The sequence below is a fragment of the Trichosurus vulpecula genome, chromosome 5 (genome assembly GCF_011100635.1).
Source record: "Trichosurus vulpecula isolate mTriVul1 chromosome 5, mTriVul1.pri, whole genome shotgun sequence".
Taxonomy (NCBI): domain Eukaryota; kingdom Metazoa; phylum Chordata; class Mammalia; order Diprotodontia; family Phalangeridae; genus Trichosurus; species Trichosurus vulpecula.
In genome coordinates this window covers 176,749,453-176,770,940 of record NC_050577.1, presented here as the reverse complement: position 1 = coordinate 176,770,940, position 21,488 = coordinate 176,749,453, and the positions used below count along the sequence as shown (strand labels likewise).

Below are 21,488 nucleotides of genomic sequence, written 5' to 3'. Positions count from 1 at the left end.
GAAATTTTGTATGAAATTATTATAATCAGTTTTATTGTAATTATTTTATTATAATATTTATTATACTCATATTATTATAATCCACCATGCCTTCTATCTGAATATCTTTTTGTAACCAAGGACTTAAGTAGCTGTCAGGTGGCAGTTTTTTAATTGCATGCCATATTCTTTACACATTTAAATTCTGTCTTCTAATTTTGTATTTCTTTTGATTTGCACTCCTAACAAGTTAGTGGCCTAACTGTACACAGACCCCTGATCCAGGAATGATTCTTATAGCTGTGACCAGTCATTTCCCATTGTTAAAATCGAATCAGTCTCATTTGCACAATATTATTTGATCCTTACCATTTACAATGTGTTCTAGTTCTCTTAAATAAATTGTTTCTGATATATAGATAGGAGGCTTCTGTATAGTTTTCAAATCTTCCATTCTTTATTCCTGATCCATAATTTACAACATATTTTTTGCTATCTCCACTTATTTCCACCTTTGTATTGAAGTCTCTGAATTAATATATTTGCTTTTGACAAAAATGTTTTAAGTGGTCTTCGAATTTCTTTTTCCAGGCTATACTTGTGCATATCCAAGATTCATAAGCCATCTTGGAGCCAGGGTCATAATTAACGGTTTCTGTGACTGACATTGAAACTCCCTGTTTAGTTTCCAATAAGCAGTAATAAAGTACATTAGGTCATGTCCAATTTAAAAGTAGAATTTGCCACAAAAATAACTCCATTTGTATTTTTAATCCCATAAACTCCTATCCCACCTCTACCCTCTTAGGATACAACTCCATCAATTAATCTATAAAGTAGTTAATGAAAAGATGAGACAAAATGGCACCTTAAAGGCTTAGCCAAATCAAGAGGAAGTATATAAGCACACACAAGTATATATATGTATATATTCATGCATACCTACACTATATGGGAGAGCTGAACATATATTGAGGTAGAATGAAAATAATCTATGTAGAAGAAGAAATGCAAGATGGGGTGGGGGGACTTTCAAGTCATTAGAATGTAGCAGGAGTTCTGTCTTACATTTCTCCTTCTATTTTCATTCTTTCCAAAAATACACTCACATCTCCCATGTTAAAAAAAAAAATACTTCTCTTTGACTTTGATTTTGAGGAAACATTTTATCTCGTCCCTTCCTTTCGCTTTCTATTTACTTGAAAGAATAGGCAACATTTTTTCTGTCCATACTACAACCTTACTCCAAAACCCTGAGGCATCTGACTTCTGCTATCACCACTGTCATCAATAAAGTACTTTATAATAATAAAATACTAAATACTATATATATGTGTGCATATACATATATGTGTGTGTGTGTGCGCGTGTGTATAATAAGATACTGTCCTAATAACCTCCTTGTTGACAAATTCAGTGGCTTCAGTCATCATTTTAAGGCAGCTAGGTAGCACGGTAGATTGTGCACTGGGCCTGAAATCAGGAAGACCTGCGTTCTAAAATGGCCTTAAATACTTAATACCTTTGTGACCCTGAGCAAGTCATTTAACCTCTGCTTACCTTGGTTTCCTTAAGTACAAGATGGGGATAATAACACCTAGCTCCAAGGATTGTTACAACAATCCAATGACATAATATTTGTAAAGTGTTTAGTATAATGTCTGACTCAAAGTAAATGCTGAATAAATGCTTGTTTCCTTCTTTCCCTTTACCTCTCTGCAGCATCCTTCAAACTCTTTGCCCCTTTAGCTTCCATGATGCTGAATTTGTTTTAATTCCTGCCTGTGATCATTCCTTTTCCATACTGCCAAGGTTTGCCTTCCTCTTTGGCCTACTGAAAGTAGCCACTCCCCAAGTTGTCATCCAGCCTTACTTCCCTATTACTGTTCATTGTACTCATCCTCTTTGACTTTGTGGCAGAGGTTGATACAGCCAACCACCCTCTTTCTTAACATTTTCTCCCTCTATAGTTGTCCTGATATTGCTGGCTACTGACCTAGCCAAACATGACTCTGTTTCCTTCTGTAGTTTATCTTTCTTCTTCTGCCTCTTAAGCACGTCTGTCCTCTAAGACTCTGTCTTCAGTCTTCTCTTTTTTTTTTTCTTTCTCTATACTTTTTCCTCCACTCCCATGGCTTAAAAAAAAATCACTTTAATTTCATATACATGGCACTATACCTGAGATACAAAGACAGAAAGGAAAAAACCTTCTGCCTTCAAGAAGCTTCAGTTCTACAAAGAGGATACAGTGTGTGCCCAGATGAGCATAAATACGCAATAATTTGAAAAGAAGAATGCTGACGGCCAAAGGCTTAGGGAATTTGGCAGCTGAACTGCTATGCAGATGACTTCTGAGTCTATATATCTAGCTTCTGTCTCTCGACCAGTTCTGCATTTCCAGCTGCCCTCCTGATGTTTCTACATGCAAGTCCCTAGTTGTATTCCTCGTCTCTACCCTTAAACTTGCTAACAACTTATTTCTGTTATTGGCTCACCATCTTGCTAGTCACCCACATTCAAAATGTCAAGCTCAACCTTCACTCTTCTCTGCTCATCCTCAACTTCTAATCATTCACCAAGTCTTATTGATACTGATCCCACAGAATCTCTGGCATCTATCAACTCCTTTTTATTAATAATTCTAACCCCCTAGTTAAGGCCCTTGTTATCTCTCTCCTAGACTATTCCTATAGGATCCTAAATGGTTTCTCTGTCCCTCTTTGTTTTTTTTCATCTCTAGTCTATCTTTCATACATGCCAAAATAATCTTTGTGCCCAAACCTAACTATATTTACTCACCACTCAAAACTTTTCATGTCTTCCTGTTGCCTCTGCAATAAAATACAAATCATGTAAGAGTCTCCATAACTTACCTCCAACCTATGTTTTCAGCTGTTTCACATTCAACTTCACCAAACATTTTTTAAAATTATAAATTATTTTTTTTTAAAAAAGTCACACTTAGTGCCAGCTCAAACTGTTAGCTGTTTGTACATCTCTTCCTGCATACTCCATTTTCTCATGGGCCGTGCCCCATGCTTACTTGCTCCTCTTCTCTTACTATTGAAATCCTTTCTTTTTTCCAAAGCCCAGTTTGGATTCCACTTCTTCCTCAGTGCCTTCCTGATTCCCACTTTCCTCTCACACCAGATCAAAATGATCTCCTTTGTCTTAACACCTTCTAAGAGTACTTTGAGCTTCTCCTTTTTGCCTTTATCCCATTTTACATTACATCCTATTTATTTTTCTCATTTATTTATCTCATTGAATGCCCAGACTATGTTTTCTTTCATCTTTGTATTCCAGGTACCAAGTGCCTTTTAAAAAGTAGATGTTGGTTGGAAGGATTGATACATGCTTTTCATTTCAAATAATACTTATTCCAAGTTACATGTAGAACTTTCAGAGAATGCTAAGAATATTGTTAGTGCGTCTTTGACAAAGTCTTCTCTTTCAGGCATATTCCACAGTTGGAACTCCAGATTACATTGCTCCAGAAGTATTCATGCAGACTGGGTACAACAAATTGTGTGACTGGTGGTCTTTGGGAGTAATTATGTATGAAATGCTAATAGGTATGACTTTCATTATTAATTTCAATCTGCAGTATGTAAATGTTCCTAAAGGGCTCTGACAGAGCATAACAAATATTCATAGTCACCATTAGAAGTACGCCATCTCATGGTTTTGGTTTTGGTTTTTAGAAAGTTGTTAATTCTATTTTTATTTATGGTAAAATAATAGTGGAAGCTTTGGATATGTGTGTTTTCAACATATTTAAATATGTTAAATATGTTTTAATATACTTAAATATGTTTTTCTGAGTATAGAGCTTAGGGAGATGTTTATATAACCATTGTGGTAAAATAGAGATAGGAGTACTTTTAAAAAGTCTTCTATATACTTTGAGAGGCAAGGTGGTAGTATGGATAGAGAGCCAACCTCAAGACCAGGAAGACTTGAGTTGAAGCCTCACTCTGAGACATACTGGCTATGTGACCCTGGGCAAGTCACTTAACCTCTAGGTGCTTTAAGCTATATCTCTAAGACTTATATGTTGCAGAGAAGGTGATCAACTACATTGGAAAAGGAAGCTTTCTTATCTGGGAATTCTCTATAGTCAAGTGAGCAAGCATTTATACCATTGAAATGATGGGTCTAGTCCCTATCTTATATATATTAAACTTTTTATACATACATATATTTGTGTCCCCCAGCATCTGTTCTCTTTTAAAACACATTGAATACTGTTATATCTTGTTGTCCAAAGAATCCCATATTTAGCGCAGATTGAAGACATCATCTGGTTGGTCCCTCCATGGCTACCTGTTCCCTCTAGGATAAAATGAGAACGCTTCCTACAGTATGTCTCCAACTTTCCTTTTATGCCTTATTTCACATTACTCACTGTCACACACTGTTCTTGTCAAATTGAACTATTAGCTATTCCCCAAATTCAACGTATCATTCCCTGTCCCCATGTCTTCACATGGGCTCCATCCTTACCTTTCTTCAAGATTCAGCTCAGGCACCACCTTCCCTGATCCCCTCAACAGAAAGTAATCTCTCCCTATCTCTGCCCAGTGACTAGAGTGCCTTGACCTCTTCTTTACTCCTTCATACCTCATGTATTTATTTGTGTGTGTGCTCTATCCCATTGATAAAACGTAAGCTCCACGAGGGAAGGGGCCATTTTGTTTTTGTCTTGGTAGCCCCAGTTACTGTATTATCTTGTAAGTGGTAAGTGCTTAAAGGAAGGAAACAAAACATTTTTTTAAAAGCACCTACTGTGTGCCAGGCACTATGTTAAGTGCTTCACAAATATTATTTCATTATTTAATAATAGAGCTTGAGTCCCAGCTGCAACAGCAATATCATCATTTACTTTCCTCACAAAAACCCCTCAGGGTATTGGAAGTATTTTAAAAATTATTTTATTCTGAATTGCATGGATGAAATAAAATGAGCATTGCCATATGCAAAAGTAGAACAAGAAAAGAGGATTGAACATGAAACTGTGAATCTCTTATCACCTGCAGCTTGCTTTTCCTTTTTTAGCACATAATAAATTTAACATGTAACTTTCAAAGGTCTTCTGTTTGTGCTTCCTTCTGGCCTGCCTTCTGTTCTCTTCTCTGCACTTAAAAAAAAAAAAAAGTATTTCCATGACCCTCTTTTCTTTCTTTTTCCTCTTTTTGAGAGGATGCCCTAACATTTGCCCTCATCACCCACCACTGACAAAAAAAAGAGAAGAAAACTCTTGCAACAAACACACATAGTCAAAAAATACATTCCCACATTGTCTGTGTCCCAAAATATACGTCTCATTCTCTACTGAGAGTCAAACACCTCTCCGTCAGGAGAGACACAAGTAAAAGCATTTTTATCACCATTTTATGGACAGTGAAACTGGGGTTAAGAGCTTATGTAACATTCAGCAGAACACATGCTCCCTGAAAGCAGCCACAGTTCCTGGCCCCTAGAAGTTATTTAACAAATGCTGACTGATTGATTGACTTGCCCATGGTCACAGAGATAGTCTTCAGACTGGGACTAGAATTCAGTTTTCTTGGCTCCAAATTTCAGGCTTTTCTTGTAGACTCTGGAGGTTTTCAAGCAGTAAACCAGATTAACTACTTATCTGAGGTCTTGTAGAGAGCTGCTTAAGAAAGGTGGGACTAGATAACCCCTAAGGTTCCTACTGACTCTGAAATTCTATTAATCTAATTCAGCAAACATCTCTTAAGTATTAGATGGGTGCAGATCACTGTGCTAAGGACTAAGAAAGATTCCAAATTTAGATAAGGTGCAGTCCTTCCCTCATGGAGTTTGTGATCTAGTCAGAGAATTTAATACATATAATATTTGTAAATAAATGTAAAATAATGCATGTTAAATTCATAATAGCAGTTATAACAAAGTGACACGTTAATGTCAATGGAGTAAAGATCATTTCCAACTGAGGCCTTCAGAGGAAGCGTCTTTTGTTAGGAGGTATTTGAGGTGGTCTTTAGTGACTGGGTAGGAATTGAACAGGTGGAGGAGGGCTATCTTATTTCAGGCATGAGTAATAGGTTGGACAAAGGCAAAGAGTTGGGAGGGTACAGGTACATACCTGGGACTGATAGAGGTTTGCTTTGGCTTCAGTGGAGAGGAAGGGAAGGGGGGCAATTTAGCATAAGACTAAAAAGGTAGAATAGTATCAGATCATAGAGGAACTTGAATGTAGCAGAACAGAGAAGGCAGAGAAGTTTGAACTCAGAGACTGTAACAGGTTTTTATCAAAAAGAAACATGAACAGAGCTATAGTTAGGAAGTTAAATCTGGCTGGCAGCGTATAAGAAGGATTGGATGAAAGGGGAAAGCAAAGGCAGAAAGCTGTTAGTAAGTGGTTAAAATAATGTGGGAAGGCAGCAATGAAATGCCTATCTTGATGTGATTCCAGTGGGAATAGAGAGGAGGAACTGGATTTAAGTGAATCAAAAATGTAGAATTGGCAGGATTTAGTAAAGTAAGTGTATATGAGATGTAAAGCAGAAATGAATCAAAGTTAACATTAAGGTTGTGTACATGGAAGCCTGCTTCTGCCTTACAGAACCAACTAGATTAGGTCTAATCTCTCTTCCCCTATGCCATGACTTATATAGTTCTTACTATATTTGATCAAAAAGTCAGATGAAACTTTGTTATCTTTGATATGTAGGGTATCCACCATTCTGTTCTGAAACACCACAAGAAACTTACAGGAAAGTTATGAACTGGAAAGAAACGCTAGTATTTCCTCCAGAAGTACCTATATCAGAGAAAGCCAAGGACCTAATTCTCAGGTTAGTACCTAAATCCATATAAGTGACCCATTCGAATCTTAAAGATACATAATTAAAATGTAGCAGGATGTTTTAATTTTTTCAGCAATTTTAATTGGGATTTAGAACATAATTGTAAAGAATGTACTGTACCTTCAGGAAGAACCTGATCTGCCTCTTAATTAGGATGATAAAGAGCTGTGATGTTTTGAATATATATAGTCTCATGAAAGAAAGAAATAATGAATGAATAATCATATATTAAGAGCCAAGCTCTGTGCTAAGAGCTCAATGTGCACTGTATACAGCTACAAAAGCAAAGACAGTCTCTACTCAAGAAGTTTACAGTTTCATGGGAGACAATGTATATACTTTGCATTCTAATGGAGGATACAGTGCATAGAGAAGAGTGGTGAAGGGGTGGGGGGGATAGTTTTGATTTGGAAGGTTACTAGTGTGGTAGGGGGCACCATAAGGAATTAGATTGATACACACCCTTTCTGAGAGCAGTGACAGAGTTGATTTGATTATGGTTATAGAACAAGAATGGGAGGGTAGTTAGGGGGGACAGGGTGTATACACCCAGTGTGGCCACTAATGGAAAGATAACCGTAGAAAGAAGTGAAGAATGGCTGCAACCCAGGCCTAGATGCAGTGGGCGAATGAGGCAACCACCAATCGGGGCAAATTGCAGACATGGGTAAAAGGTTTTATTCTTTTGTATGGTGAGTTGGGAAATAGTGGTATAAGATGTAATTAATGTCTATTGGTCTCACTATCTGGGAAAAACTGCTGTGAAAAATGGAAAGCAGTCTGGCAAAGATGAGGTATAGACCAACCTTCACATCATATACCAAGATAAACTCCAAATGCATATATGACTTACATGTAAAAAGTCACATATAAACAAATTCAATGGGCAAGGAAGAAATTGTCTGTCAGATCTATGGATCTGAAGAAGTCCAGGACCAAATAAGGGATAAAGAGGACCACAAAAGTTAAAATGGACAATTTTGATTATGTAAAATTAAAAGTTTTTTTTTAAATAAACAAAACCAGTGCAGGTAAAAGTTAAAGGGGAATAAATGATTGTAGAAAAAAACTTTGCACTCAGTTTCTCTGTTAAAGGTCTCATGTCCAAAATGTATAAAGAATTAGTTCAAATTTATAAGACTCAGAGTCATTCACCAATAATAAATGGCAAAGGGATATATAAACAGGCAGTTTTAAAGGAAGAAATCCAAGCTATCAATAGACATATGAAAAAAATTCCCTTAGTCACTAATAATTAGAGAAATGCAAATTAAAGCTGTTTTGAGGTTCAGCCTCAGATCTATCAGATTGGCAAAGATGACAAGAAAAAAATTTTGTTCTGTTCAATTATGCACATTTGTTATGAGGGCTTATTTTTCTTTGGAGGTAAATGAGGAGAGAAAAATAAATATTTATTCAAAAATTGGAAAAATAATTAAATTTGGAAGGAAACAAAAAGAAAGCAAAACAGTATTATTGTAGAAAATTATGTCCATGTAGGACTATGACCCAAACTCATAAGAAGAGAAGGGAAAAGGTACATTTGTTGTAATTGCTTGTTACACATTTTCATAACTTAATTCACTTACCCATTCACTCAGAAATCATTTGCTAAACATCTCTAGATGATGGAGTCCTAATAGAACTGTCCCCAGCCCCAATATTCTAACTTCATTATAGGCCCCACTGTACCTACCTAGTGCCCCCCCCCCCGCCCCGCCACCAGTGTCTTAGCTTATACCTCATTGCTCACTAGAACAACAGGTGTGTCCCTGAACTTTTAATTCCCACAGAAACAGCAGGCATGTCCATGTGATGAGAACTCAGCCACTGCCTCTACCTAGGTACTGCCCCCAGACCCATTCCCACAGAAACAGGAGTGTCCTTGTGTTCAGTTATAATCACATCATCCATCTAGCCCAAATCAGGACCACAATACCTAACTATCTATCTTGACCAGACAGGACCACAATAGCTAGCCAATTGGAGGGCAGCATGACCAGAATGTTTAATCACCATAGGTGGGTCCCCTCCTCCATTACCTAATCCCTTTACAAACTCCTCCTGCCTTTTTAATATTAATCATATTCCTATATTGTATGTAAATTTTGATTGTGTCATCAGCATCTTTATCCTATAAAAATCTATCTTGCTTTCCCTGAAGTTGCTGGTTCCTCTTGGAACTTAGCCCTCTTCATGAGAGGCATCAATTTCAATAAATGCCTGTACTTGGATTAGAGGTAATCTGACTGAATTCTTTGAGATGGCTCCACTACAACATATCATGAAACCCCAACAGTTTTTGGTGGGCAGAAACGAAACCTCCACATAGGTGCAGATATTTGCTTTTCCTTAAAATTTACAAATATAGAATTATTTTGTACTTATTAACTAAAGATGAAGTATTTAAAATAACTGATTTTATAATAACTATTTTTTGAAGCTGTCTTGATTGTTATGCTAATAACTTGCTTCTATTTTATAGATTCTGTATTGATTCAGAAAACAGAATTGGAAACAGTGGAATAGAGGAAATCAAGGATCATCCTTTTTTTGAAGGAGTAGATTGGGGACACATCAGGTATGTTCATCTAACATATATGACAGGTTAAAAAAAGTTAAAGTTAAAAAAAATTAATAAACCCTAGTGATCAATTTGATCATATCCTGTCAGAACCAAGATAAGAAATAATTTCGTTACGGTAGTAGATAATTAATAGATTTTTAAAACATTAAATCCTTTTTTCATAATTGCATTCACATTAGAATATGCAGGTTAAAGCTGATTGACTAAATCCAAGTGTCATTTTCAGTGATTAAAAACAATTTGAAAATGTACAATTGTGTCTCTGTTGGGCCTTCTCTATTCAGAGCAATTTTTATTGATCAAAGTAAGGACTTCTGCTTCATCAAAACTATTAGCACATGAAAATATATTTAGGTGTGATAGTAACTATATTTTTCACCAGTGATGAGTTCATTAGATACTTCTATGTATTTATGAAGATAAAACCTCGTTAAACAATTCATCTTTGAGTAAAAAAGGCCACTGGAAACACATTAGATCAATTTGCTTATTATTCTCCCTTCACCGTGGATTATTGGTTTCAGTTTAATGTTCAGAATACTTTCATCATTTTACTATATTATGACTCTTGCTGTTAAAATCAGTGTGGAAACTTCTGGAAAAAGAAAAAGATATCTTCTTCCACCTTTCAGAGACATGTGCCTAGGATTAGTAAGAGTTGGTGGTATAGAGCTAAAGAAAGTTAAATTTTACTCATTTTAAAATATATAGTATAACTTGTTTCATACGAGAAGGGACTAGCATTTTCTTTTATCCTAATCTGCATGGCTGCTGAAACATACAGTAGAAAGAACATTGGATCTAGTAACTAAAGGGACCTGTGTTCAAATCCTTCCTCTGATTCTCCCTTACCTGTGTTACCTTGGGCAAGTCATTTAACTTCCCTAGATCTCGTCCATAGAATGAGGTGCCTGGACTAAGTTCTTTACCAGATCTAGAGCTATGATACCAAGTTTGCATTTTATTTTTTTAATTCAGCTTTATTTTTCAGTTCCAAATTCTTTCCCTCCAACCACCCCCTATAGGTTTGTGTTTTTATTTTTCTTAGTCCCTTATGATTTTTTATTTTTTTCTGATATCTTAGTTTTATTTATTTATTTTTAGTTTTCACCATTCACTTTTATAAGATTTTGAGGTCTAAATTTCCCCCCCCTCCCCAAGATGACATATAATGATATAGGCTGTACACCTACAATCATATTAAACATATTTCCACATTAGAAGTTTGCATTTTTAACAAACTGATACATTCAGTTTCCTTTTTAATGTTATAATCCCATTTCTCTTTTCACTATACTACCCTCTCCCCCGTAGAGGGGGTAGTGAAAAGACCACTATCTAGTGATCACTTCTGATCACTTCCCAGGGAACAAAATGTTCTAACCTCAGCTAAATCAGGTTGGAGCTAAGCACTCCACTATTTAATATCAGACAGAACACAAGCACAATTTGACATTGTCAAGATAAAAGATTCTCTGATTTTGCTGTGAATTTATTACTCTCTTCTTCCATCCTTTCCTTTCCTTCCTTGGCAGGAGGTGGGGATGGGGCAGCAGTTCAGAAAATAGAGTATATGATAGTATTGGGCTAATAATGTCACATAAATAAAGGTTTTTATTTTAAATTACAGAAAGTCTTTACAAACTTAAAATACATTTAGCTAATTGATCCTATCATACAGATGCTGGACATCCAACACAGATCTTCTAATGTCTCTGTTATTCTTTTGTAATGTCCAGAGAACAGCATGCAGAATTTCTGAGTGGGATTTTTTTTTTTTTGGTTAATGCACAATTGAAAGTAAATTAATATTTACTATAGCTGCTTAATGATCTTTTTTGGCATGTGTAGGGAGAGGCCAGCTGCAATTCCCATAGAAATCAAAAGCATTGATGATACATCAAATTTCGATGAATTTCCTGAATCTGACATCTTACAACCAGGTAAGAGAAGATGCCACTTGGAACTCTTCTTGATTATAAAGACGACAGAAACATGTTTATCCTCCTTGCCGCTCTTATCTTTAATTGTAAAAGTTCTTTGGAATTCCTTTTGTACATGGTTAACTTGCTGTCTCTGTTTTACAGTGCCAAATACTACAGAACCGGACTACAAATCCAAAGACTGGGTTTTTCTCAATTATACCTATAAGCGGTTTGAAGGGCTGACTCAGCGTGGTTCTATCCCTTCCTACATGAAAGCTGGGAAATTATGAATGAAACTCACATACGCCCACACCCCAAAAGAACTCAGGTAGCTGCATCACCAAGGCTTGCTTGGCGTAGATAACAATACACTGAAATAAATATTCCCAAGGACGGTGGTGCTCATCGACTTCAAGAGGAAATTCTACAGGATTAGGATTTCTAAGACTTCTACAGGAATTAGTTGGCAGTGCCAGCTGGATTTTTTTTAATATTTGACTATTTTTGTTAACTTTATTATACAAAGGTACTGGAATAAAAGGAGTGTACATCCCTTCGTAACTGCACTGCCTTGGCGCATTACGTCCATTCTGCCTCTGTGTACTGTGGCTTTGTACTGTAACACTTCTAATCAATTCAGGAGAAACACATATCATTTAAAGCAACATAGGCTAACCTGTAGGTCATGGTGCAGTATTGCTGTTTTCTTGCAAACCTTATGGGTTTAGATAATCAAGATAAAAGCCATCTTCCATAGTTGTTAGAACACTTGCCCTATTGGTTTAAACATCCGTAGAGCATATATGAAGACAATTTAAATAATGATTTTAATAGAAATAGGAAATACACTGGTTATTTAAAGTTAATTAGGTTTATCATCAAGTTATTGTGCGGACTCCACCATACAGGGTGACAAGCTTATGAGCCGAATAAGGAAGTACAACACCTCCACCCCAACACAACACTAATCCATTTACTTTTCATCCAGAATTACTGTCAACTTGTGCACACCTATCTGTGTACTCTTAGGAAGATGTAATTATATAAAATATAGAGAGCATCCAGTTGCTTTCCTTAAGGCTAAAGGACTTTTTTTTACAGAGAACATGGCATTATTTTCATTTAATTATAGCAAGTTGTTTTAAGAAATGACTATGAGGGCTGCTTGTATGTAGAATTTGTGTATTTTTATTAAACTATTTTTTTAAATGTCAACCTTCTGATCATGATAATGAACTTGCAGAGATGCCAAGAGCTCTTTACTTTGGCTTTCCAGAAAGATGACGTTGATACATATCATACCTGTTATTTTTTTCTTTCATTGAGTAGTACTTGTATTTTTGTGCCATTAGTCATTATACTCCAAATGTACCAAAGATCCTGAATTGAGTGGGTGTTCATGACTAAGAGGAATTTTTATTTTCCATTGGGAATGACATATTAAGACGTGAAAGGGTTTTGATTGAGGTTAACTTATTCAAGGGCAATATTATTCACATTTAGTTTCATCACTGTGGTTTAAGTAGATGGGTTCCAGGAAGTGAATGTTGGCCAAGGTTTTGTGAATTGGGTGGGGGGAGGGAACGTAAGAGTTCATACTCAAATCTAATGATGTGGCCAGTGAATCTGTCTTGCCTGAAAGTTAGATAATCTTTTATAGCTCTATATTTTAGTTTTGAAATGACTATCTGAAGTTTTAGCATTTCATAGGGACCTAACAGTTAAAAGAGTAATCCGTTATCTAAGAATGCCCTAATAATTTTTGTCTCCAAACAATGAAAGCAGTTGACAACTACAATTATTGTAACTGACCTTTTTCCAGAATCTAGACTGATGATTTGCTCTTAGGAGGTTTCCTGCTCTTGAACAGGAAAAATTACAGATGAGCATTATGCAAAATTTTTAAAGCTTTTACAGTTGTTGCTGCTAGGTAACCTCACATCTGTCTCAAGAACATCTGGCATTTACTTTTGCCACCTAATGTTCAGTTCCAATATTTGAACCCTGCTATGTGTTCATCCATGACTTCATCTTCTCTATTTTCCATGTCTGGGTCATGTGACTGAGTATCCTAATGGCGAAAGCTATTAAAATTTTGATTTGGGTTATCTCAATTTGACTAACTTTCTGATTTTGTAAAGCTATAACTGCCTTTTATAAACATTTTCAGCTTCCAGGATTCTTTACTAGCTACTGCTGGTTTTTTAAAGAGCTGTCCTAATAGGATAAAGGTGTTTTGGTAAGATTCAAGGAGATTGCAACCTTATCCAATTCTTAATTTCCCTTTTTTAACCTTAGTAACTAGTACAGTAAAACATTGTTAATTCAAGATTCAGAAGGCCAAATAAAATAGTAATGTCTAGTGAAAGGAGCTGAAATAGTCACTGTCTCGTTTTAATTTCAAGGAAGCAGGAAATTTAGGAAACCTGCTTCTTTCAGATTGTTTCATGGAAAGAACCTAGAAATGTTCCCAATTGCTTGTCAGTGGAAGTCATAAAGAGTTTACTTTGTTTAGATTATCACACGTCACTTTTCTCACCTTCACACAAGTTAACAGGGTGATGATTCACAATCCATCAGATCATTTCATCAAAAGCATTTCTTAAGTGCCTATCTAAAAGCAATTAAAGACTCTCTGTCCTTTGTGAGCCTATGATTTGATTAATGATGCAGATTAAACAGGTGATTTGCAAAGTACTATTGAGACTGAATTTTCACTATTACATGTGTACCATATTTCAGGTAAACCACATCATTTAAATGGCAAAACACTAAACAACGGGGTAATAGTACTTGCTTTGAAATTTGCCATGATTTTGAATTAACAGAAGTTTTACTATAAATTATTTTTTCCTAAATATATATAAAACTCTGTAACTCATATTTCTTGATATCTTGATTTTAATGTAGACTTTGACTTTTTTATTGGAAAAAACACCTTTATATTAAAGTAAGTTATGTTATTTTTCTTTATGTATATTTCTTATTAATACAGCTTTAAATCTCCTTTAAATTTACCAAAATGTAGAGCTGTCAGAAAATACTGAATTGCCTAGAAGTCATATATGTGATTTCTTAGCAAACTGATTTTAATAAAATTATTTGGTGAAGATGGGAAGTAAGAACTGTGAAATATTGGAAACATTTTTTGATCTTCCCAGATCATTATAAAACATTAATGAAATTAAAATGTGAGCCTAATGTTATGGGTTTCTTTGTTTTTGAACCCCTATATATCTTCCTGGAAATCTGTATATTTTAAAACTTTTTCCATATGTAAGTACATTGTTTTAATGCTTGTCTATGGAAGATCTACAGAGTATTGGTATTCCACTTTGTTGGGGGTAAAAAAAAAAAGTCAGTTGCCCAGTTTTTTACAATTTCCAAAGAAAGTAGATCTCTGTGTTGATAAGCTGAGATCCTGTGCCCCTAAACATATTCTCTCGTCTGAATCCCATAAAAATTCTAGATGAATATTTTCTTCTTACCCCAATATTTTCACTTTATTTTTATTTAAAGTTTTTTTTTCTTTTCCCTTTAGAAGTGCACTTATTTCTGAAAGATGTACATGAGAATACTCAAAATAAACTTAAATAAAAAGACCTTCAGACCTCTTGAGGCAATACTTCAGTTTTCTATGAAAGTTTAATATTTGAGGGTGATACTGTTATTTTAAATAAGAACAAGGTTACAAACAGAAAAATAGACCTCCATTCTTAAAAAGCAATCTGAAAACATAGTTTAGTAATTATGTAGAAAACTAATCATCAGAATATTGGGTTCTGTGTTCAGTTACTAAGATTTGTAAATGCTGGTTTTGGTGGGGCTTAGGTTTCTTTTTCAAGAGTCAGACAAGAATAAAAAGCTATGTTTACAAAATTCCTTCTGATGAATGGTGGTTTGTTTTGTGTTGGTCTTGGGTTTGGGGGAGGGCAATTTATGCTGTTTCTGTACTCTATGGAAAAAAAATTATGTGTTCAAATTGTAATTCACAGTAAGATTAAATAGTGGAGGTTATGTTCTAGTAACACTTAGATAATTGCATACGTATGTAAACATATCATGTAGATACGTATACACACACGCGTGGACATGCATACACATGTATGTATATCAAGAGAGAAGAAAAGAGGGAAGAGAATAGACCAATATGACGTGTAAACAGGTAAGCATATCAATACTCATTTACAGTGAAAGATCATTAACAATTCAGGGGACGAGGAAAGGCTTCTCATAGGAAGTAGCACAGGAACTGGGCCTTGAGGTGAGGTGGGGATTCTCAGAGGCAGAGGTAAGAAGGGAGTTATTTATTCCAGCCATGAGGGAGGACAGACTATACAACACCACAGAGCTAGAAAATAGAATGCCGAGTTGTGGTCATTTGAGCCGGAATGTACAATACGTGAAGGAGGATAATAAAAGATACTTCCAGAAAGTTAGGCTGTTGTCAGATTGTGAAGGATTTTAAATGAGAATGTTGAGGGGTTTGTCTTTTATCTTAGAGGCAATAGGAAACCACTGAAGATGTGGTGAATGTACCAAGACACATTCAGAATTTTTGGGAATAAGACTGTAAAATGCTTTTTGCTGGGATAAAAGAAGACAAATAATTGGCAGGTCATTTTTCAGTATTAGACTGCTCCAGTATAATAAAAATGACTATGTATGTACTATGTGCTGATCACTTTATGTAAGGAGATGAAATAAAATCCATTTGAAGGAACTCAAGGTCTTTCTAGGGAATGAAGGGGAAATATTAACATATCTCAAACTATATTATAATGTAGTAATCATTAGAAATGTTTGATACTGGTCAACAGAAAAGTAGATCAATGGAACAAATTAGATAAGCAACATCCAGAAGCATTTGCATATAATAGCTTCCTTGTTAAGCCCCCAAAGAAAAACTGCTGGTAGCAGGAGTCTGACAGAAATTAGATTTAGACCAACGTCTTTCAGTTTTGAGGAAGAAAAGGGCACTAGGGGCAGCCAAGTGGCACAATGGATAGAGGCCTAGACCTGGAGTCAGGGAGATGTGAGTTCAAATGCTAAGACACTTATTAGCTGCGTGACTCTGAGCAAGTAACTTAACCTTTGTATGCTCAGCTCCCTCATCTGTAAAATGGTGATGATGATAAAACCTACCTCCCAAGGTTGTTGGAAGGATAAAACGGGATAATATTTGTAAAGTACTTTGCAAACCTTAAAGTACTACATAAATACTTGATACTAATAGCAAGTGTCAGGTGACGAAATGCTTCAGTGCTGGGCCTGAAGTCAGGAAGACTCATCTTCCTGAGTTCAAATCTGGCCTCGGACACTAGCTGTGTGACCCTGGACAAGTCACTTAACCCTGTTTGCCTCAGTTTCCTCATCTGTAAAATGAGCTGGAGAAGGAATGCCAAACTACTCCAGTATCTTTGCCAAGAAAACCCCAAATGGGGTCATGGAGTTGGACATGACTGACAAACAACTGAAAATTGATAAGTAACCCTTCTTGAAAAAACCAGTACATGAATTGAACCTTTCCATCTCTGCCAGGAGCTTGCCCCATCAGTCATTCTCCACCTATACACTAATGACTTCCCCAGTACCTACAAAAATGCTCAGGTCTACCCCATCCTTGGAAAACTCTCACTTGACCTTGCCTCCCTTTCAAACATTGTCCCAGAGCTCTTCCTTTTCTAGGACTCCTAGACTCCTAGAAAGAGTCACTGTCCTCACTTCTTCACTATCTGATCTTTTACAATCTGTTTTCTGAACCCACCACTCAACTGAAACTTCCCTGCAAGGTAGCCACTGGTCAGCTAAGTGTTAACCAATTAAATCTTTTCGAGCTTTCTTCAGTCCCTCTTACTCCTTGCCCTTTTTCTCCCTCTTGGTACTACTGACCTCACTCTCTTTCAAGACATTATCTCCTCCCTTGGCTACCATGAAGCATCACTCTCCTGATTCTCCTCCTGTATCATCATTCCACCTCCTACCCCCTAAGCATGCATGTTCCTCAGGCTTCTGTCCTGGTCCCTCTTCTCTGGTGCATGGTGACTACCTCAATACGCCTATGACTCCCAAATCTATATATCTGGGTTTAGTCTTTATATCTTGTTGTTCAGTCTTTCAGTTGTATCCATGTCTTTGGACAAAAATACTGGAGTGGTCTTGCCACTTCCTTCTCCAGCTCACTTTACAGATGAGGAAACTGAGGCAGACGGGGTTAAGTTACTTGCCCGGGGTCACACAGCTAGTTAAGTGTCTGAGGTTGGGTTTGAATGGAAGAGGAGTCTTCCTGATTCCAAGCCCAGTGTGTCATTAAGGGACCCAGATTAATCTACCAGATCCTACTCATGCATCAGCAACTGCCTCCTGGATATTCTGTGAGCAACCCAAACTTAGCATGTCCAAAATGGAACTCATCTTTCCATAAAAACCACCCTTCCCTCAAACTTCCTTATTTTGGCTGATGGTTTTTAACCTCGAGGTCATTCTTGACTTTTTCTGCCTTTCCTGTCTTCCCATGTGCAATCACTTGCGAGTCTCACTGATGTGTTACCTTGACGCCTTTCTTTCTTCCGCCCCCTTATTTCCATTCACGGAGTCACTCCTGCCTCAGGCCCTCATCGCCTGTAGCCGGGATGATGAGAATAGTTTCCTAATGGCAGTATCTCTCCTCTATAATCTATTTGCCACTTAGCTGCCAAAATAATCTTCACCAGGTACAAATCAGACCATGTCATTTCCAGGGCGAAAATCTTGAGTGGTTGCCTCTAAGATAAAAGACGGGCACCTAGGTGGCACAGTGAGTAGCCCACCGGCCCTGGAGTCAGGAGGACCTGAGTTCAAATGTGACCTCAGACGCTCGACACAATTACTAGCTGTGTGACTTTGGGCAAATCATTTAACCCTAATTGCCTTGCCTTCCCCTCTCCCAAAACAAAAGATGAAAGACAAACTCCTGGTCTTATTTATTTAAAATTCTTCACAATCCAACCATAAAGAAGGGAATAAGCATTTACATAGCACCTACTACTACATGCTAGGCGCTGTGCTGAGCACTCTTCACAAATATTATTCCATTTGATACAACAACCCTGTCAGGTAGGTTCTATTATTATCCCCATGTTGCAGTTGAGGAAACAGACAGGTTAAGTAACTTGCCCGGGGTCACACAGCTATTTACATGTCAGGTTGGATTTGAACTCAAGACTTGCTGACTCCAGGCCCAGTACTCTATCCTCTGTGCTAACTGCCAAAGACACCACTTTAATAGTTTTGCATCAGGCAATAAATAGGCACCAATGAAAACTTAAATTGACAAACATTAAATACCCACTATGTACAAATACACTGTCCTAGGTGATATCTCTTGGCTCTGGGCATTTTCTCTGGCTGATTCCTATGCCTGAAGCACTCTCTCTCCTCCTCTCCAGCAACTAAATTGGACAACTTAACCTTTAAGTTCCAACCCTATTAATTCTAGTGCCTTTCCTCTGTTAATTATTTCCCATTTATCCTGTATGTACCCTGTTCATGTGTATTTGTTTGCACATTGTCTCCCCCCATTAGATGGTTAGGCAGGGACTGTCTTTTGCCTCTTGGTCTCCCCAGTGCTTAGCATAGTGCCTTGGCCCTTAATTAAGGTCTGTTGACTGATTGCTTGAACCTAATGCTCCAGCCTGAGAATCATCCAGTCTATTAACTGTCCCTCCTCTTCTCCCTAGGGCAGGGATTTACTTGTTTTTATCTTTACATTCCCAATGCCCAGCATAGTGCCTTGTAAAAAGTAGTTGTTTTCTAAATATTGGCTTAAATAACGAGCTTTGTAAAATCTAGAAGGACACAGATAGATTGATAGAGTGAACAAGCTACATCTATATCTATGTATATTTCCCCTCCTCCTTGCACGTGTCACTGTTGTTATAAATCTATAGATATAGATATAGATATAGATATAGATCACTATTGTTATTTGCCTGGTAAGTATGATAGCCATCAGGACCAAAATAATCATACACCAACTACCCCTGGCCAGATGAGCTCATGCTTTCCAGAGGTACTTAATACTCTTGTAGGAGAAGGCCTGTTGGCTTATGTTGGAATGAAGTGTGACTTCTGAGAGGTATTCCTCATTTAATTTTACTGGTAAATCCATCCTTTCATGTAGAGAGAAACCACAGGGCATAATGGTTAGAGAGCTATCCTCAATGTAAGGAAAACCTGGATTCCAATCCTATCTGTGATATACACTATGTCACCCAAAGCAAATCATTTAAAAGTCCCAGTGGCCAAGGCCACTCTCTAAGACTGTAAGAGGCAGATTTGTATTGGTGGAGAAGGTTTACTCACCAGAAAATCTCTACCAATAAAATCACATATCGGAACAGCAACAGAAGAAGATCAACCCTTATGTCTAAGAGGGGAAAAATATGAGCCAACCACTTGTTTAAAATAAGAGATCATGTTCCTAAACCATCTGTTAAGATATTCTTTGTCTCTCTTAGTTTCACATTATTGTATGAAGGAAAAAATTAGTTATTCTGAAAAGAAAAAGGAGCTGAACACAAAGAATGAGTACCGTTGAAACCTTCCCAATGGAGTGGTGGGTGCACAACTGTTAAATACTGCCTGCTTCTCTCCATCCACTACACATACTGCCTCCCTGTTGTTTTAGAATCTGGCCTACTGCAATGTGACTTTCAGGCTTTTTATGTGAGTGAATCATCCTTTTAAAGAAATCTGGTTCTTGTTTGTTGGTTGTGGATCACTGCAGCTATGTTATTGGAGAGAACATTAGACTAGGAGTTAAGAAGGTAGAATTCTAGTTTTTCCTTTCCCATCACTGAGACCTCCATAAGCCACTTAACCTCTTGGAGACTCAGTTTTTCCCTCCTATAAAATGAGAATACTTGCCCAAACGATCTCATAGGATTGTTTTAAGAGTCGAAAAAAGATAATAGTTGTAAAACCCCTTTGCAAAACATGAAGCAACGCATAAATATGTATTTTAACTCTTGAGACACTGTGTGACTATAAATATCCACTGTTTGCCTCAGTTTCCTCAAATGTAAGATGGGGATTGTAATAGGACTTATCTCACAGGGTTGTTGTGGGGATCAAATAAGAAGATATTTGTAAAGCACTTAGCACAGGGCCTGATACATCTTAGATATTAATGATTATTCCCTTCTCCTTGAGTCCTGCTCTTTTCACTCCGTTGTAGAGGGTCACCTTTAAAATAATCAAGATTACAGTTTGGGGAGATCCCAAAGGTTTAAGGACAGGAGTGATGGCAACAATGGAACTTTATTTGGACTAAGCTGATAATTCAGTCAATATGAATTGTACATTTATCCTAGAGCAGCTACTTGAATAAAAGCTTTGATGGAAGCCATGTTCTGCTTTAAAGGGTTGTATCTGCTTGGCTCTATGTTGATTTACTGTTCCAGAACTCTGCCAGCAGAAATGGAGACTGGTGGGAGCTGGGGTGAATGGTAATGAGCAGAGTTCAGAGTCATACAAAGCCTGGGCTGTGGCATAAAGGGTTACCCTCCTCCCACCCCTACCCTTCTCACTCATAGACACAATGGTCAAAAACAGCTACAGATAGGATATAATCTAGCTATTTTGTAGTCTGTGGTAAGAAAATATTCTTAGTGCTGCAGCTTCTTACTTCCAAAGTCCAAGATAGCACTGAAGCCAGAATTACGAAGCTAGCTTGGTTTAATGTAAAGCGTATCGGGTTGGAAGAAGAATTTGGTTAGAGTCCCATAACTTACTAGCTGAATGATTTTTGCCTGGTGTAGTAGATGAAAGCGTATACTTATCAGCCAACAAGCACTTCATATCTGTCTATCTATATATGTGTGTATACATATGTATATATATACATGTGTATATGTATATATTATTTATAGAACATAAATACACACATATATTCTAGGTGTGTATACATCTATTTCTATGTATGTATATACATAGAAACATGTATGTATGTGTGTATATCTATAGATATATCTAGATACATCTATAGATAGACAGACAGATATACATTATACCAAAATTTTCAGAGCAAAGCCTGTAAATGGTAATAGCTACCACTACATAGCACTTTTAGGTTTGTGAAGCACTTTACACACATTGTGTGTCATTTGATCCTCACAA

General features: G+C 36.8%; 1 protein-coding gene across 2 annotated transcripts in view; it reads left to right on the top strand.

Annotated features, from left to right (window-relative positions):
- Positions 1 to 15,209, top strand: part of STK38L (serine/threonine kinase 38 like) — a 44,784-nt gene extending 29,575 nt beyond the window's left edge. For both annotated transcript variants that reach the window (XM_036759913.1, XM_036759912.1), the window contains 5 exons: positions 3,437 to 3,554; positions 6,683 to 6,806; positions 9,304 to 9,399; positions 11,257 to 11,348; positions 11,493 to 15,209. In XM_036759913.1, coding sequence (XP_036615808.1) covers positions 3,437 to 3,554; positions 6,683 to 6,806; positions 9,304 to 9,399; positions 11,257 to 11,348; positions 11,493 to 11,620 — 558 coding nt within the window. In that variant the 3' untranslated portion in view covers positions 11,621 to 15,209. The remainder of the gene's footprint in view (positions 1 to 3,436; positions 3,555 to 6,682; positions 6,807 to 9,303; positions 9,400 to 11,256; positions 11,349 to 11,492) is intronic.
- Positions 15,210 to 21,488: the final 6,279 nt, after the last annotated feature.